Source organism: Lemur catta, chromosome 1, assembly GCF_020740605.2.
Source record: "Lemur catta isolate mLemCat1 chromosome 1, mLemCat1.pri, whole genome shotgun sequence".
Taxonomy (NCBI): domain Eukaryota; kingdom Metazoa; phylum Chordata; class Mammalia; order Primates; family Lemuridae; genus Lemur; species Lemur catta.
Window position 1 is genome coordinate 54820276 of NC_059128.1, and position 19026 is coordinate 54839301.

General features: G+C 39.4%; 1 protein-coding gene across 2 annotated transcripts in view; it reads left to right on the plus strand.

The window, feature by feature from the left end:
• The window catches only part of SLC25A21 (solute carrier family 25 member 21), a 464300-nt gene that overhangs the window by 396291 nt on the left and 48983 nt on the right, over nucleotides 1-19026 (plus strand). For both annotated transcript variants that reach the window (XM_045568367.1, XM_045568373.1), the window contains one exon: nucleotides 13741-13807. In XM_045568367.1, coding sequence (XP_045424323.1) covers nucleotides 13741-13807 — 67 coding nt within the window. The remainder of the gene's footprint in view (nucleotides 1-13740; nucleotides 13808-19026) is intronic.

Here is a 19026-nt window from a genome sequence, read left to right on the forward strand (position 1 = left end):
TGCAACTTAAATGGAAGGCAGGTAAGTTCAAGCCTCACTGAGAAGGTATTATCTGTGCAAGGAGGTGAACATTGAGCCATGGGCTCTGTGGTGGAGAGAATCCCAGGCAAGCTGCAGCACGTGTAAAAGTACTAGAGTGGGGTGTTCCAGGCCAAGGAGGAGGAAGGCCAGTAGGGTTGGAGGGGATTGAACCAAGGAAAGAGCAATAGGAGATGAGCGATAGGCAGAAAGATAGAATGCAGTAGGGTGGGAGCACAGTGCCTGGGCCCTTTGTAGGGACTTCAGTTTTGCTCTGAGGGGGATGGAAAAGACATTGGGAGATTGAGGGCAGAGGAGTGACATGATCCACTTTTGATTGTAATAATCTATTCTGGCACCATTTGGAGACTAGACTATAGCGGAAGAGATTAGGAGACTGTTACAGTGATTCAAGTGAGATATGATCAGGGCTCGGACCAGGGTTATTGAAATGAACAAGAGAAAGAACACAAATATGATTTCAAAGTTTCTGGCCTGGTTACTGGAAAGATAGAGTTGCCATTCATTGATCTGGAGAATATTATGGGTGGAACAAGTTTGTGAAGGGATAATCTGGAGCTCATTTTGAACATGCTAATTATGAGATGCTTATCACACATCCACCTGGAGACATTGAGCAGGTGAGTGGATGAGCTGGCGATGTCTGACAGCTATCAGCATATGGATGATAAATAAGTCATAGGACTGGATGAAATCACCAGGAAGAGGTAGCTGAGGTCTGGAAACTAAGCCCCAGGGTTGTCTTTTGCATTGTTTTTCAAGTATTTTGAATTCTATTTAGTTTATCCAGCCTATGGGACATTGACTGAAGGAGCTGGAAGAGAAATAGTTAACCCTTCGTTATTCATTGATAACAAAGTGATATGAAGTAAACAATTTTGCAAAGTAATCCAGAAGATTATAGACATCCAAATGTCCATAAAGTACACATAGACTTTGACTCCTTAAATCCAGAAAGCTCAGTGACTATCCATTTAACCTGTGTTTTAGCCCATTAAGTAAGAACTCAGGCACTTAAAAACTGGTACAGAGAACTGTGAATGACAAAAGGGGCTACAAACCCTGGCTCAGCTGTTCCTTCATTCAAAAACCAGCATTTTCGTTCCGTCCAGAAACCAGAGTCTGGGGTAGAGGACTTCAGCCAACACTAGAGGCACAGTCCAGGAAGGAGCACGAGACAATGAAATTTCAGTGGACTTGACTCTGACTCTCCCTGAAAACATGGAAGTCAAAGCTCAGTGTCCACGACCCGAGATTTTAGCATCAAGTAGTCCTGTGTTCTTCTGCCAACTCCACCACTTACTAGTTGTTTGACTAGTAGGAAAGTTGTTTAACTTCTCTGAGTCTCCTTGTCTTTTTCTATAAAATGGAGAGAGTAGTATCTATTTCATGTAAAAACTGAGTGGGATAATAATTGTAAAGCATTTTGATTTTATTTAGATTTTATTTAGATTATTTAGATTTAGATTTATTTAAATTTTATTTCTAAAGTTTCCCTCTATAGTCTCAATTCCAATAGAAGTTCAGCTGTTACAATATTTTTCTTTTGGAGCCTAATTTCATGAATTGAAAGTCTACTAAATCAGACTGTAATTTATAACCTACAAAATGCCCTGGCCCAAAGCTTGGTTACTTGGCATGTTTGGAACAACTGAGTTGCATTTAACTCTTGTACCACTAGGGGGCACCTCAAGAAATTAATTTTGGATTGTGCTAAAATAAGTGGTGGCCATAAAGAGTTAATGCACTTTCAAATGTGATTTATACTTTGGGAACAGCCTGCTTGGTGCACTTAGTACACAACATGTTTGGCCTCAAACATGTATGAATTGGTTGTAATAGAATTCCACAACAGGGTGTGAATTCCTGAGGCACTGGGTCACACACTTAGGTAAGGTTCCATTTTGGAGAACATCTCTGAATTCTGAGGCTTTCTGTCCCACCTGCAGTCACAGACAGCCGTGCAGCCAGGTCAAGCTATTAATTCAGGCAACTTGCAACAATGTACTAATTCATTTCCATAAACACTTGTGCAGAGAGCAGACATAGACAACATCCCTAGTCCAGCAGTAATGCTTTGGAATTAATTTGCTCACCTTTTATACCAAGAGTTTTCCATGCTGGGTAAACAGCCAACACATGGTTGAGCCAAAATTCAAGGCCAAAGAGTGTGGCTCCAGAGCCCACACTCATATTACCTTAACTGACAAATAACATCGAATTAATGCTAAATGCCAGAGGGTGGTGATAAAAAACAGGAATGGCCACTGTCCCTCAAGCAGTTTATAACCTGGATTAAGTATTGTAATCATGTGAATAATACAAACTCTACTCAGTTAAAAATATACAAGTCATTCAGACTATTAATTACAATACTGGGTCATGTCTATATAAATAGGGACACATATATGTGGATGTATACATATAGAGGGACGTGTAAATATGTGTGTATATGTATACATGCATGTAATACAGTGTTATCTGAGTATTACTATGTGCCAGGCCATAAGGTAATAGGAAAGGCAACATCTTGGTCAAGTAATGCAGGCAGGTGCAATATCAAAATTTTGTCTACCATATCAGGGGAGGCTTCTTGGAGAAAATTAAGGTGTTAATTGATTTTGGACAATGGGACTATTGCACTATATCAACATCGGACCCTAGAGAAAGATGTTTAACCTAGTACACAAAGTACACTGAGTGAATGAGTGAGTAGATGATAGTTACTTCATGAATGGAAAGGATAGAAATTAAAATCAGAGGAGATAAGAAAAGTGGGGCTGATGAGAAGGTAAGAGTGATCAGAATAGAGCAAGGAATTTGCTCAGAGGGACTTGTTTAGCAAAGGCTGGGAGGTGGCTGGTGAAGGACTTTTTGATTCCCTGATCAGCTCATCTTTCCTGGTTTTCTGTCCCGTATCCAAGAAATAGAGATTTGATTTGGGGGAGTGGGGGGGTTTGTGTGTGTGATATTTCGAGTCCTTTTCCTCATAGGTGCTATCCACATAAGTGAAAGACTGCCCTTAAATGATTCTTATTTCCTAATGGAAATGTGTTCATCTTCATGAGCAAGGTAATCTGCTGTCACTGAAAACTAATACACTTACCATGTGGTCATTTAGAAATAAGTCTCTTCACTTATAGATTAGTGGGGCAATTAACACATGCATTTCACCAATATTATTTACCACTTTGGTTGCTTCTCAAATGTCTTTTTCACTTTTTCTTTCCTTAGCATTTTCCGTCAGGGTTCTGGTTCTTATATCACACTAATGCCTTCCTTGGGCTGAACTGAACAACATGTTTAAAGAGTTGAGCAGCCTGCCAACTTTCCAGGGAATGGAGCCATAGACCTACCTCCTAAATGATACTGACAGCTACACTAATTTTTTGTATCTTAGAAAACCAAAGTTGCAGTTTATTTCAGATGCACCAACAAAGTTTAATTATTGTGATAAAATCATGCTGAAAATTCAATTTAAAATGTGTGTTCAGAAAAACTTGAAAGAATGCCCCCATACAGCATATAATGAAAGTAGTATGTTTTGGGGTAACAAATATATCCAAGGACCATATGCAGAAATTTAATTGAATTAATCCTTAGTAATGAATAATAAAAACTATATTGTGTGTGCCGGAATACCTGATATAAATTTTGTTAGTTTCATGTTAGAACGTTACCTAAAAGTTACATTGTGTTGCACTTCCTTAAAGTTCATCTGCTGCTTTTAAAATAAAAATCTGTGTCACTCTATTTTTGAGTTGTTTTTTCTCTCCTTTGAAATACATATTTCCCCTTTCTCTTTTGCCTAAATGAAACTGGCCCCAAGATACAGGCAATTTTGTGAATTTCATATTGCAGATTCTATGTAATTCAAATCACAGAGCCATGAACCCCACTCTTTCATTTGGATTCTGTGAACTACTGAGACTTACGGACTGCAAATGATGTCGGAATAAAGCCCTAAAAATGTAGTGTCAGGACCACAATTCTGCCCTGGGATACACGATCCATAGAGCAATGGAAGCCCTGCACTCCCAACCCAGGGCTGAGCACGGCCCTCATTGTTTTAATTACGGAGCCACAGCATGTGGGTAAGAAACTTGGATTTGACAGCAGCAGAAGAAAGAGGATATTGTATGCCTTCAATCAGCTTTGTATTAGGAGATCCTTAAAGGGAAAATTATGTGAAAGAAAGAAGGAGGAAAAAAACAAAAAACTAGCAAGATCCCTATTTCAATATAATTTGGAGAAAATGACTGATTTGGGTTGGTCATTTTGCCAGAACAGATGACTCAAGGCTTCCAAACAAGAAATGGAAATCAGGAGGATGCCTGAAGCCTGTAAGAAGAACAAATGGTGAAGATATGATTGACTGTAAGGCTTCAAAATCAACTTTACCAAAGATGAGCTTGGATCATTGCCCAGAACAGAACTGAATGCTGATGTTCATTTGGGCCCTGACTGTTGAAACAAAATAAAATGTAGTAATTGTGCTCAGTTTGGTACACAGACGTGTTAATGCTTTCCAATTTCCCTGACTGGGGATCTGGTGTCACTTTCCCTGTAGCTTCTATTTCATGCTTCACCGGTGAGTACTATTGCTATTCTGGACGCTTAGGGAATGCCAGGTTTTTGGCAAAGGAGTGGGATCCAGGTGAAAGCATCCTTCTCATGCTGTGTGTGTGTTGCAGGTGGCTTGGAAAATGGCTTTTCAACTTGAAAATCATTCTTTAATTGACATTTTTAGGCTCAGATAATGTGCTTCTCTATCCTGCTTTCCAGTGTGATGGTCACCTGACTTGGTTATGAATCTCAGCAGTTTAGATCCCAAAACACTTCACCTCTGACAACCAGGGAAAGCCTCAGATTTCATGGGCAGCAGATTTATACACTGATCTCTTCTTTTCTTAAGAGGGAAGATATTTTATTCCCAGTTTCCTTATACTCATTTTCTCATTAATTTCAGTTGAGTTTCATGATAATCTTTCTGATAGACAACAGGGTTTTACCCTCTCCAAAGGTCAGTTGTGAAGTAGCTACATGGTTTTTCTTTCCCATTGAGAGCTACAAAGAAGAAAATATTCCATATTGTTGCTCCTAACACCAAAAACCTGCCTAATAACCTAGCAACCTAGGAAACTTCTCAGCCTACTTGTAGGGGCAGTCCAACTCTATGGTACAAATGATTTCCAAACAAACATTTTCTACACACCAAATTGGAAAAATAACAGCAAAACCAACAAGGGTATGACTCAGAGGGAAAAAAGGATGGGCAGATGGGACATGTGATTTTTCCATTCCTTTTTAGTTTCTTTACCTGAGTCAAATTTGGGGAATGTTAAGCCGTCCTCTGTCTGTGCACTATTTACCACAAAGTCATCAGACTTCAGTAGCTAACTTAAAGCAAGTAACTTTTTTTCATTCATCCAATTGGACTAAACATGTTGTCAAGTACAAAATTTTTAGTTAAGGATCTGTCTGGCTGTCTGGTCTCTGTAGGTGTCTAAAATTTAGACCTTAAAACAGGGTAGCCTAAACCTGGATCCTACTATTAAGAGATAGCAGAAAAGTGTCTTTGAGGGTTTGACTTGCTATACATGAGCCACTGAAACTAGACACAAGCTCGAACTCACAGGAAATTCCACATTTCCTTGCTTCCATACAATCAGCATCTTTTCATTGGTTGTTCTTTGACCTTGTAGCCACCGATATGTTAAATAGTTTCACACTTTAAAAATGGGGGGCTTGTGGGAGAAATTAGGGGTAAAATTATTTGTAGTTCAAATAAGCTGTTGTGAGCTCTCTTTGAGAAGAACACGTGCAGTGTAGTTTTTGATCTTCATTTTATGGATGTACGTAAGTAATAGAAGGCCTGTTTTGATTGTACAATTAAAAACAAATGTGATCCAGTGTCATAGTATTCTGTGTCTACTTAGGTTCGTGAACAATAGCTCCCATTGGTATATGAACCATCATAATCTAGTGGCTTTGGAGACCTTGTAGCCCTTCCTTGTGTGTGCCTTATGGCTTTGGTCTGCCAGCTTCTCCATGATCCATCTGTGGTATGGGGGTTTCTCACAGTTAATCACACTAATGGGATAGGGTTTTAATGCATGATGGGCTCCCTGAGGGAAAAAAAAATGTTTAAACCATTTTTAAAATGGTTCTCACAGTCACCTTCTAAATGCTTAATATTTAACAATTATCTTCAATATCGTTATGATTGTAATAATGTCAGTCTAAGAATTTTTCAGAAATGGAGATGCTAAAGGCATGTGTATTAGGATGATTTTAGCTGCAGTTTAACAGAAGACATAATTAAAAGTAGCTCAACTAGTAAAGATTTATTTTTAATTTTACATAACTGGAAATTGGAGGTAGGAAGCCGGGATTGGTTAACAATGCAGCCAACAATGTCATGAGGTCCAGGTCCTTTGCATCTTTCTACTTGGCTGTCCTTAGCTTGAGGGCAGTGATGTCTCAGTTAGCTGCAGGCCATAGGCATCTCATGCAGCTAGGACAACATTTAGCAAAGAAGAGGGACTTTTCTTCCCATTTGCGTCTTTTCCTTAGAATGGAAATCCATGACTTCCCACATATGTTCCTGCTGGTCCCATGGGCTAGGTTTGGGTCATATGTCCATGCTTCACCCTTCTTAAAACATTCCAATCCCTTTTTGTTTCTTTGGGAATCTGTATATTATATTTTGCATTAGGAAAACTTTCAATAATTACCTAATCAAGTCAGAAAAATAACTCATCAACTTGAGCCCTTGCCCAGATGTTCTTGCCTGCATTTTGCATGTGACTCTTCTGGTTGGCCCAAGGGCCAATCTTAATTGACAGAAAAGCTCTTCCTGTGAGAAGACATGGCATGGAGGCTCTGCAGCAACCACTTTGGATGGAGGGCCATGAGATTTACTTTCTGGATTCAGGACTCTGTGTTGTAAATAATGAATGCAACTGAAACTTATTTAAGTGAAAAAGGGAATTAATTGGAATTGTTACTGAGTATCTCATAGAATCAAAGGCAGAGGTAAATACTAATATTCAAGAAGGGTCAAGATGTAACTAAGCTTAAAGAAATCCTGGAAGCAGGGTGACATTCATAGCACCGGAGCTTCTCCTCTTGCTTCCATGTCTCCCTAAATGGTGGCTTCCTTCTTTTTTATCACTGCTGTTTGACTTTCTCCAAATGACAGAAAGCATGACTGCCATTGACATCCTAGTTTTGTATCTTAGATCTTTAACCAGACAGAGCAAGACTGACCTTTTCAGTTCCAGTTCCAAAGTCCTGGAGAAACACTCAGAGAGGTCCAGCTTGGATCAGATTGACTAGAGCGAAGAAGTAGAATACCATTTGGATCCATCTGGATGAGGTGCCCAGTCAACCGGTGCCTATAAGCAGTTATTATATTGTACCAATATGTTGGTCCCACTGGTTTAAGACAACTGGGTGGAGCAGTTACCAGCAGAAGCGGTGCTGTCCTGACTATTCCATAGATGTTCATTAGTGCATGGCTATACTGTAAAAATAATGCAAGGAGGTAGATGGTTCTAGCTTCCATTTGCCAGCAAAGGCTGTCTACAGGCCCTGAGAATTTCTTATAAAAACTGTTCATTCACTGTTAGGAAGCTCAGAACGGGAGGATGCGGTGGTGGTGAGGGGGAGAACGATTGCATGTGAAAGGAGCCGAGCGGAGAGAAGGGAAGAAGGGCACATCAATGAAGCATCACCAGCGTGAAACAGAGGGCTCTGGACCTCCCAGCTCTTTTCAGATTAAATCCTTATGCTTCTCCCAGCTGCCTCTCTTTCCTCCTGCCTTACACCTCTTTTTAATATTTTCTCCCATCACTTTTAAAATGAAGACCTTCTGGGTTACTTGTAAGACTCCAGTCCTCTTCCAGAGAAGCAGTGCTAGACTTGACATATAAGTCTGATGTAAAGTGGAGTTTGTCTCATCAGAAAAGTGCCTGTCCCTGTCTTGTTCTTATTCTTAGAATAACAGACCAGCTCTGAAGGCCATCAAGTCCATCCACCGCTGTGTACATCCCATCTCTGGCATCCATGACCAGTGGTCATCAGACTACTTGACCACATAGCAAAGGGGAACTCACCACCTTTCAGAAGAACCCATTCTGTCTTTAGACAGTTCTGACTATTAGAGGTACTTCCTTGTGTTAAGCTCCACCTGGGCCAAAAATGTGTCTTGTCTTGTTGCTTCCATCTGTTAGTCCTAGTTCTACCACCTGGAAACAAACAGAGAAGTCTAATATCTTTCCTGCTTGCTCACCTTTCAAGAGATCCATCATATCCACCATGTTTCTCCCTGAGATCCTTATTCTCCAGGTGAAGCAACTGTTCCTCTTATAGCTGTTCTGTTGTATAGGATTACAAGTTCCTCTGTTAACCTGAGAACTCTGTTTTAAAAGCTTTACTTACTTAAGTGCTCCTCTTAGTTTTTTTTCCATAACCATACATAATCTTCCAGATGTGGAAAGATCAGCACTGAAAGAACCGAACTAATAATCTCTTTCATTATAGATATAGAATAGAACTTTCGTTCAAGAAAATCACAGTTATCTTTTGGGAAGACCAAAGCTATGTTTAGTTGCTCTCATGCTGAAAATTATACAATCATTAATTTATAATGTAACTTAAATAACAAATGAAAAGTGTTTAAATTTTACAAGTGTCTAGAGGAAATTTGTGTTGATGTGAGAATTTCAGGCATCATTAGTTAAAATTGCAATGGAAAGGGAGTGGGGACAATTCATGAATTCCCATAGCTCTCCAAATCATGTCTGCTTTACTTCCTATTCATAATGCTAGTGCTATCCATTAAGTCAAAAATACTGGGCAGAGGAAGCCCATATCAGGGAATCCTTTGGTTCCTTTTTCCCTCCTTATGAAATTCATATGCTTAACAAATATTTGTGTTCTTGGTAAGAATCCTTAGGGTAACTTGCCCTCAAGTAGCTCACCATTCAGAAGCTGTAAAGACGAGCTTTGCCCCCCTCACTGAAAAGTGCTGTGTAAGCCAGTGAATCCAGGAAGAGCAGGAGGTCCCCATGCTGGGTTGGGAGGCACAGTAGGTTAGTCTAAATAAACTCCTAACTATGTTCCAGGAACACAGCTAGGAGAAGACACAATTTAAGGGAGTTGGAGTGAAGTTTGAGGATCAATCAGAGAGGCTCCAGGCCCATGTTAGATTATGTCCTAAAACAGGGACACATTGGGCCCTGCCCTTATTTGTATCACTTATGGATAATCCAGGAAAACTGATTACCCCAGAAAATAATGCATAATATTATCTTCTATTTGTATATTTTCAGGTTTGAAATGAGGATATGGTATATATGTGAAGCTTCCAGGGCAGAGGAATTTAAAATTTTGAATTCTAAAATCTAATAAGAAATAAGTAGTGATTTTGTAAATCTAATTATAAGCATATGTCACTCATTCTTGGATGTTTTCCAAAAATGTCTGAATATGTGACCATGACCACTCAACACTGACAACTATAGCTGGCCCATGCCCTATATAAGAGATTGCCTATCAGCAAGGCAGTTTGATATTTCATCTGTCAGCAGCACATATTCCTATAACCGGCCCTCCTTAACCTCCTTCCACTTCTGTTAAGGAAGTTAAACAATTATGAGTAATTCAGGATAGGTCTGGGAGCTCTATACCATAGCCACAGAGCTTGTTACTTCCCTTGTGTTAGTAAAGCCAAAATTGAAGATTTCATCATCTTGTGAGTCTCAGAAAGGTTCAATCTAGCAGGCTTGGGTGTCACAAGGGAGGATATGTAAGATTGTAGATAGCTTGAAGCTTCCCACCACACAACTGAGAAAATAAACTCAAGATTCCTCAGAGTAAGGAGGGTCAACATCATCTTTAAGGTATAACTCATGGTCATGTTTAGCAACTTACCAATAGGATTCCAATCTCCATATCATTTATGCATCTTCTGAAAATCATAATGCTAATTAAAACATAAAATTCATACCTATCTTTTGTTTTTACTTCAAAATATTAAGGAGGTACAAATGTTTTTGTTACATGGATAGCCTTTATGTTGCTTAAGTCAGGGCTATTAATGTGCCCATTGCACAAATAGTGTTCATTGTACCTGACAGGTAGGTTTTTACCCTTCTGCTCCTCTCCCTTCCTCCCTTCTTGACTTCCAGTGACTTTTACTTCTCTCTGTGCCCATGTGTGCCCATCAGTTAGTTCCAGATTATTAGTGAGAACATGTGGTATTTGTTTTTCCATTTATCAGATACTTCACTTAAGGTAATGGTCTGCGGTTCCATACAAATTGCTGCAAAAGACATTAATTCATTCCTTTTTATGGCTGAATGATACTCCATGGTATGTATATACTACATTTTCTTAATCCATTCAAGAATTGATGGGCCCTTGGGTTGATTCCACATCTTTGTGATTGTGAATTGTACTGCAATAAACATTTGAGTGCAGGTGTCTTTTTGATAAAATGATTTCTTTTCCTTTGGGTAGATACCCAGTTGTGGAATTTCTGGGTCAAAGGGTAAGTCTATATTTATTTCTTTGAGGAATTTCCATACTGTTTAGAGGTTATACTAATTTGCAGTCCCACCAACAGTGTATAAGCCAAGCTATTCCTTTCTGCATCCATGCCAGCATCTGTTGTTTTTTGACATATTTTTTTTTTTTTTGAGACAGAGTCCTGCTCTATCACCTAGGCTACAGTGCAAAGGTGTCATCATAGCTCCCTGCAGCCTCACACTCCTGGGCTCAAGTGATCATCTTGCCTCAGCCTTGCAAGTAGCTGGGAATACAGGCATATGCCACTGCACCTGGCTAATTTTTTCTATTTTTTGTAGAAATGGGAACTCACTCTTGCTCAGGCTGGTCTTGAACTCCTGGCCTCAAGTGATCCTCCAACCTCAGCCTCCCAAAGTGCTAGGATTACAGGCAGGTGCCACCATATCCAGCCTGTTTTTTCACTCTTTAATAATACCATTCTGATAGGGGTAAGATGATATCTCATTGTGGTTTTAATTTGCATTTCCCTGATGATTAGTGATGTTGAGCATTTTTTTAGTATGTTTGCTGGCCATTAGTCTATCTTCTTTTGAAAAGCTTCTATTCATGTCTTTGCCCACTTTTTAATGGGGCTGTTTTTAATATGAGTGGGAAAATATAAACTATCATCAATTCTAGTATAATGTGTTCACAAGTATTTAAATCTGGAATTGGATCCTATTAATAGTTCAAATCTTAGTTCTAACACTTAGTAGCTATGTAGCCTTGAACATGAATCTCTCTAAACTTTAGTGTCTTCATCTCTAAAATGGGATGATTGTTATCTGATAAGAGAATGGCTATACCTGCTCTCTTTTGGTTTCCATTTACATGGAATATTTTTTCTATCCCTTCACCTTGAGTCTGTGTGAGTTCTTGAGCATTAGATGTGTTTCCTGGAGACAGCAGATACTTGAGTTTTGTTTTTTCATCCATTCAGCCAGTCTGTGTCTTTTGAGTGGAACACTCAGACCATTTATGTGGGTGATAACATTGATATGTGGGATGCTCTTCTGTTCATCGTGTTAGGTAGTACTTTATTGCTTTGTTTTTCCTCCTGTGCTATTGTTTTATACAAGCTGTGAGTTTTAGCTTTTGGATGATTTTACACTGGTGGGTAACTATTGTACTGATCCATGTATAATGCAATTCTGAGTATTTCTTGTAGGGCAGGTCTAGTCATGACAAATTCCCTCAGTGTTTTCTTGTCTGGAAAAATCTTTATTTCTCCATCATTTATGAAACTGAGTTTTGCAGGATACAAGATTCTTGGCTGGCAGTTGTTCTGTTTAATAAGACTAAAGATGGGGCCCCCATCCCTTCTTGCTCGTAAGGTCTCTGCTGGAAGATCTGTTGTTAGCCTGATGGGTTTTCCTTTGTAGGTTAGTTGTTGCTTTTGTCTTTCTGCTTGTAGAATTTTCTCCTTCATTTTGACTTTGTTTAGGTTGATTACCATGTGTCTTGGACATGTCCTATTTCCTATGACTCTTCCTGGTGTTCGATGACTGTCTTATATCTGGATGTCTGAATCTCTGGCAATACCAGGGAAGTTTTCCTCAATAATTCCCTCAAATAGATTTTCCATGTTTTTTGCTCTTTCTTCTTCTCTCTCAGGGATACCTATAATTTGTATTAATATATTAGTTTGCTTTAGTAATAGTAATAGTCCCACATTACTCTGAGTGATTTTCAGTCTTTTTTATTCTCTTTTCTGCATCTTGGAATGGCTGAGTTAGTTTGAGACCCTTGTCTTTAAGCTCTGAGATTCTTTCTGTTGCTTGGTTTAGCCAGTTGTTGAAGCTTTCTGTTGTATTTTGAAGTTACCTAAATGACTCCTTCATTTCTTTAAGTTCTGTTATATCCTTATTGTTGCTAGCTCTTTAGGAACTTTTTCATTTTTTTCATTGGTTTCCTGAAATTTTTTTTCCCTTTTTTTGGCTTCTTTTTGTTGGTTTTCAACTTTCTCTTCAATTCCATTCATCTTATTTGCCATCATAATCTGAATTCCATTTCTGACATTTTAACAATTTCCTTTTGCTTGAGGTCTACTACTGTAGATCCATTGTGCCCTTGGAGGTATCCAACTGTTATGTTTTTTTTTTTTCATGTTGCCAGAGTTCTCTTGCTGGTTTCTTCTCATCTGAATCTTCTTCTCTCAGCACAGGGCAGTTAGGTTTGCAGGGCACCTGTTCTTCTTTGCTGGGAACTTTCCTACTTAGTGAGAAGAGGGAGAGGTCCCTAGATGGTGCTTTTGTGTCCTCGTCTGGAATGTTGACCCAGCTGGGAAGGCGAGGGTGCACTGAGAGCCTGTAGTGTAGCTGTTCTGTCTTGTCCCTTTCCCCTGTGGTTGTCACATTTCAAGTCGGTGCTGGATGATCTTCATGTGGGGTAGTGAGTTGTTCCCCAGCTCATTGTTGGAAGCTTGAGTTTGGGGGCTCAGTGAGACTCTCTCCATAGAGACTGGCATTATAGGGGATTACTCTGCCCAGTGTCTGTCCATAGAGTGTCCAGGCTGAGGGCATTGCTTGAACTAGGTCCAAGTATAATGGCAACCCAAGGCAGAGAGGTCCCTAAAGAAGTGTTGGACCTTGGGGTGGTTCTGCAGGCCCGGCAGCCATGATGAGGGCTTAGGGGTGGGGTCTTGGAGTCCAGGCGCAGTGCTGGATTCTCCTGGGTGAAGTCGTGGACCTAGTGGGAGCACTGAAGTCACAGAGGCAGAGCTTCGGGCCCTAGGGGCAGCACTGGAGACTCAGGGGGCAGAGCTGTGGTCCCAGCAGCTACCATGAGGCCTCATAGGTGGGCCCTCGGACCCCGGCACAGCAGAAGGCTCAGAACTGGAGCTGGAGCCTGGAGGCAGGGCCGGAGCTGTATGGGCAGGGCCATGGGGTCAGACCACAGTGCAGAACCACAGAGATGGAGCCATGTGGGCAGGGGATGGCCCTGGCAATGCAGGGACTGCGGGTCATATCTATACTTTAGAATTAAAACAAAAGAAAACCTCGTGATTGGTGTGCCACAATGAATATTAGAAATACTTTAGAATTAGTTGCTTGATCCATAAACAAAGGCAGAATTAACTGTTTCTTAATCCCCTCACTTATACAAAATCTATTATTTCTCCAACAGGTTGTTTGGTTTTTACAAGGGAATTCTACCACCCATCTTGGCTGAAACACCAAAAAGAGCAGTGAAGGTAAGCATGTATGCCTTCCCGCCAAGCGAAAACAGGGTACATCTTTAAACATCACAAGGTAGAAGCTTTAGCATTAAAACATTGCACAAAAAACCATGGGACATTAATATGAATTAAACATAAAACACTAAAAACTTTAATGCCAAAATTATAGCATAATTTTTATTATAATTAAATTTGATCAATCTCTCAAATATATATATCAATTTATAGATTTTTTTCAGGTAAAAGCACTCCCTTCTAATGGGAAAACTATTCAAAAAACAACATGGTAACTGAAATTCCTGTAATCAAATCACAAAATACCTTGGACCTTTTCTCAATGTAATTCAGAGATTTTCCTTTGGAGCAATAATTATTAAAGAAAGGGAGAAAAAGAGGAGAGGAGAGTGGAGAGGTAGAAAAACCTTTCTTCCTAAATCATTCCCATTTTATGAACTGGGTGAACTAATACACTGTATTTCTTTGCATATGATTCTCATATAACACATTTATTTGGCATGCCAACTTCATTTTTTCCGTTAGTGTCCTCTGTTAAAATTCTCTATTCTGGTTCTTATATGATTATTACTTCCACTATCCTGATTTCCATTTTTTTAACCACATAACTGTGAAGGTTTACATACTATTTGCTAGTTCAGTATACGAATAGGAACTGTTACTTTAATTCCTGTCTATGCAACACTACTCCTTTATGTCTCTCATGGTATTGCTCACACAACATTAGTTATTGCATAGATGTGATAAAAAGTACCCTATCACATAAGGTATGAGGTTACACTCTAAGGATGAAATTAGGAAGGTCAACATGAAGTTACTTACCCAAAATCATGCAAATGTATGACTAAGGAGTTTTGAAAACATTCATACTCAATCAGAGGCTTGGAAACCTTGAATATCAAATCTGTGATTCAAATTAATTATGCTCTATATAGCCTATATACTGGATCTAGAAATTGGTAATCTGGCTGGGTTTACAGGCCATGTGGTCCCTGAAGAGGTGTCAGGTTGTGGTGGGGCAGTGGGGGTCAGTACACTGCCTGGCTGAACCAGCACTCCACTCCTCCCTGTACTTTCAGTCTATGCTCACTAATCAATCTGATGATTAACGTGACCTTCTGGATACTCTGTTCTGGGATGCAGTTAAATTACATGGAAGCAGTTTGATCCATTTGAGTCTTGCATTTAGCCAGTGGGACTGGAGTCGTGCTCAGTCTAGGGCTAATCCTTCCCTACTACTGAGGCAACATCCTTCTGAGCACTCCTCTCAATGCCCTGTGAATTTTGAGGCTTTCCATTTTGGCTGGTGGGAACAGGCATCATTCCCAGCCCTGTGTGATTGCTGAGCACTGTTTCCTTTAATCCTTTTGGGCAGTTCTTTCCCAGGCCTTGGTAGTTTCCTCACAGGCACGCATTGGTCAGTACTCAGCTGAATACTTGAAGGGTCCCTCTGCAGATCTCTGGAGTTCTCTCTCTGTGCAGCTTGTTCTTCCCTGGCACTCTTTCCTGTGAACTCTAGCTGCCTTGCTCTTTGCCTCTCAGCTCCTTCTCAACCCAGGGAGCCCATGGGCTCTGCCTGGAATTCCCCTCCCTGCCCCGGGGCCTGGAAACTCTCTCAAGGCTGTAAGCTGGGGCAATCACAGGGCTCATCTCATTTGTTTCCCGCTTCTCAGGTGTTATTATCCTTCATTGTCTCATGCCCAGTGTCTTGAAAACTGTTGTTTCATATATTTTGTTCATTTTTTGTTGTTGTTGTTTCAGGTGGGAGAGAAAATCTGGTCCCTATTACTCCATCTTGATCAAAAGTGGAAGTCTTGGCTCTTCAGATACTCAGAATAGTAGATGTGGGAATTTTCTCTCTATATATAAATTTCTTTCTGTTTCTGTCTATAATTTTTTTCCGGTTTTCTTTATGTTTGTTTCATTTATTCATCTTGTATCTACTGAATAGCTACCATGTGTAGACACTGTGATTGGTATAGGTATAAAGTAGTGAACAGTCTTCACAAGTTCTAATCTCTTGTGAGTTTGGTTAGCATAAGGCAGTCCTTGAGAATCTGAACATGGAAAAATGATATTTCTGGATCTGTGACGCTCAAGACTAGACCCTGTAAACTTGAACATGGTAACTCCCACCTCTGAGAGATCAGTTGATCTCTTTCTGAGGTCTTTATTTCCTTTTGCTAACTACAATGCTAATTCTAATTTGTGAAAGGAGAAATTTCATTTATTTAGCACCAGTGAGTCTTATTATTTTAATGATGAATCGCATTTCAAAGAATAAAGTACAGAAAAACTTAAAATTATCTGTTTCTGATTATGGTAACAATTGTAACTGAAGTGTCAGTACCAAGGAATACACACACACACACACACACACACACACACACACACACACAGTCTCTGAATATTTTTTTCTGAAGTAAACTTTGATGACACACAACGAAACAGTTTATGATGTATGAAATCGCTACAATCAGGTGATTGCTTTCCTCACAAATCCTAAGATAAATATCTATAAAATGAATGGTTTCATAAATTGTGTTGAAAAAGTAGTGCTATCCATCTGGCAAAGATACACTTAACTCCAAGTTATACTTAAAAAGCCAACGTACTTACCATATGTCTCAATAATTTTAAGGTAAAGTCTACTTGAAACAAGATGTCTGGGACACATACACCATATCCAGTTGCCCAAAAGTTCATCTGTTAACCATTGTTCTGGCAGGGAGCATTGCTTTTTTAAAGGAGAGACTAACTCAGTTTTGTAAGGCCCAACTTTTTTTTTCCCTGTAAAAGATTGCTCAGCATTGATAAACCGTAATGCTCTTAAAGTTTAAATGGACTCCAATATATGGTATTAAGGAAAAATATTCCAGGAAAAACTCCAATTATAATTTACTTTATTTATACATTGAACAAATGAATATATTATTCCATGGAGACAAAGTGACTTTCTTTTTGAACAGGAACTCTGCTCTGTTTGTTTACTTGGGCAATCTTTTATCAAGTAAAGCCATTTCATAATTCAATTCGGCTCTTTTGTGTACTTTGGTGAACTTTTTCTAGATTCTATACTGTGATTCAGATCCTCATAATGAAATTTGTATTGAAGTAATATTCTAAAATCACAAAACCTATAGCAACAAAGAGGATGAATTTACAGAGAAAGTATGTTCTAAAGCTTTGTTTTCTAAATTCTAGACTTGAATTAAATCCTATTAAGTTACTATTTTGACATTATGCAAAAGTTTGATGTTTGTGTATATATATGTTGGTTATTTTATCAGAATTTTTAACCCAGTCACCCTCTTGTCTTACTGAGTAAAAAGCATATGGGCTGTTCCTTCTTGCCTTTTAGGAGCACTGGGAATACAAATGGAGTAATGTATGTGAAAAAAGCTTTATGTTAGTTGGAAAGGAAGTCTTTTAGTCGAAGTTTATGTTATCATTATTATGGAAAGACAAAGCCATATATGGTGATGTCGGTGGTGTGTGGAAGGGGAGCAATGCCTGTCAGAGTCACTGTGATTGGGACCTTTGTCTGAGCGAAGATATAAAAAAGGCATCAGATTTAGTTCTTTTGCCCCTGGAGGTTCTGATCAAGATGGAGTAATAGGGACCAGATTTTCTCTCCCACCTGAAACAACAACAACAAAAAATGAACAAAATATATGAAACAACAGTTTTCAAGACACTGGGCATGAGATAATGAAGGATAATAACACCTGAGAAGCGGGAAACAAATGAGATGAGCCCTGTGATTGCCCCAGCTTACAGCCTTGAGAGAGTTTCCAGGCCCCGGGGCAGGGAGGGGAATTCCAGGCAGAGCCCATGGGCTCCCTGGGTTGAGAAGGAGCTGAGAGGCAAAGAGCAAGGCAGCTAGAGTTCACAGGAAAGAGTGCCAGGGAAGAACAAGCTGCACAGAGAGAGAACTCCAGAGATCTGCAGAGGGACCCTTCAAGTATTCAGCTGAGTACTGACCAATGCGTGCCTGTGAGGAAACTACCAAGGCCTGGGAAAGAACTGCCCAAAAGGATTAAAGGAAACAGTGCTCAGCAATCACACAGGGCTGGGAATGATGCCTGTTCCCACCAGCCAAAATGGAAAGCCTCAAAATTCACAGGGCATTGAGAGGAGTGCTCAGAAGGATGTTGCCTCAGTAGTAGGGAAGGATTAGCCCTAGACTGAGCACGACTCCAGTCCCACTGGCTAAATGCAAGACTCAAATGGATCAAACTGCTTCCATGTAATTTAACTGCATCCCAGAACAGAGTATCCAGAAGGTCACGTTAATCATCAGATTGATTAGTGAGCATAGACTGAAAGTACAGGGAGGAGTGGAGTGCTGGTTCAGCCAGGCAGTGTACTGACCCCCACTGCCCCACCACAACCTGACACCTCTTCAGGGACCACATGGCCTGTAAACCCAGCCAGATTACCAATTTCTAGATCCAGTATATAGGCTATATAGAGCATAATTAATTTGAATCACAGATTTGATATTCAAGGTTTCCAAGCCTCTGATTGAGTATGAATGTTTTCAAAACTCCTTAGTCATACATTTGCATGATTTTGGGTAAGTAACTTCATGTTGACCTTCCTAATTTCATCCTTAGAGTGTAACCTCATACCTTATGTGATAGGGTACTTTTTATCACATCTATGCAATAACTAATGTTGTGTGAGCAATACCATGAGAGACATAAAGGAGTAGTGTTGCATAGACAGGAATTAAAGTAACAGCTAATCTAATTAGCTCTTAAGAATATATTCTTGTATAATATTTCCTAAGCTTTGGACATGGGACATATCTGATAAATATATGTTGAATGAATGGATGAATGAATGAATGAATAAATGTTTTCAGTAAATGTTGGTTTTAAATGAGAATGAAGAAATCTACAGTATTTTACATTGTTATTGAAAATCCATTTTAAAAGATTTTAGCTTTTTCTTTCTTGAGATATTGTTTTATTTTATATTCAATAAATTAGATTTTGGTTGCAAAGATAGAAATTAAAATAAGATTTTTTTTTTAGTTTGAAGCACCACTTGCTTATAAGAATATGTGATAATGTATTGTTCATTACTTTTGAATTTAGTACATTAAGAAATCATCACTTTGACCTGTAGGCATTCTTTATTCCCAGACTTCTCCCTTGAGATCCCAATTTGGTCCTTAATCCCTTCTATCTATAATGACAGAAAGCCAGAAA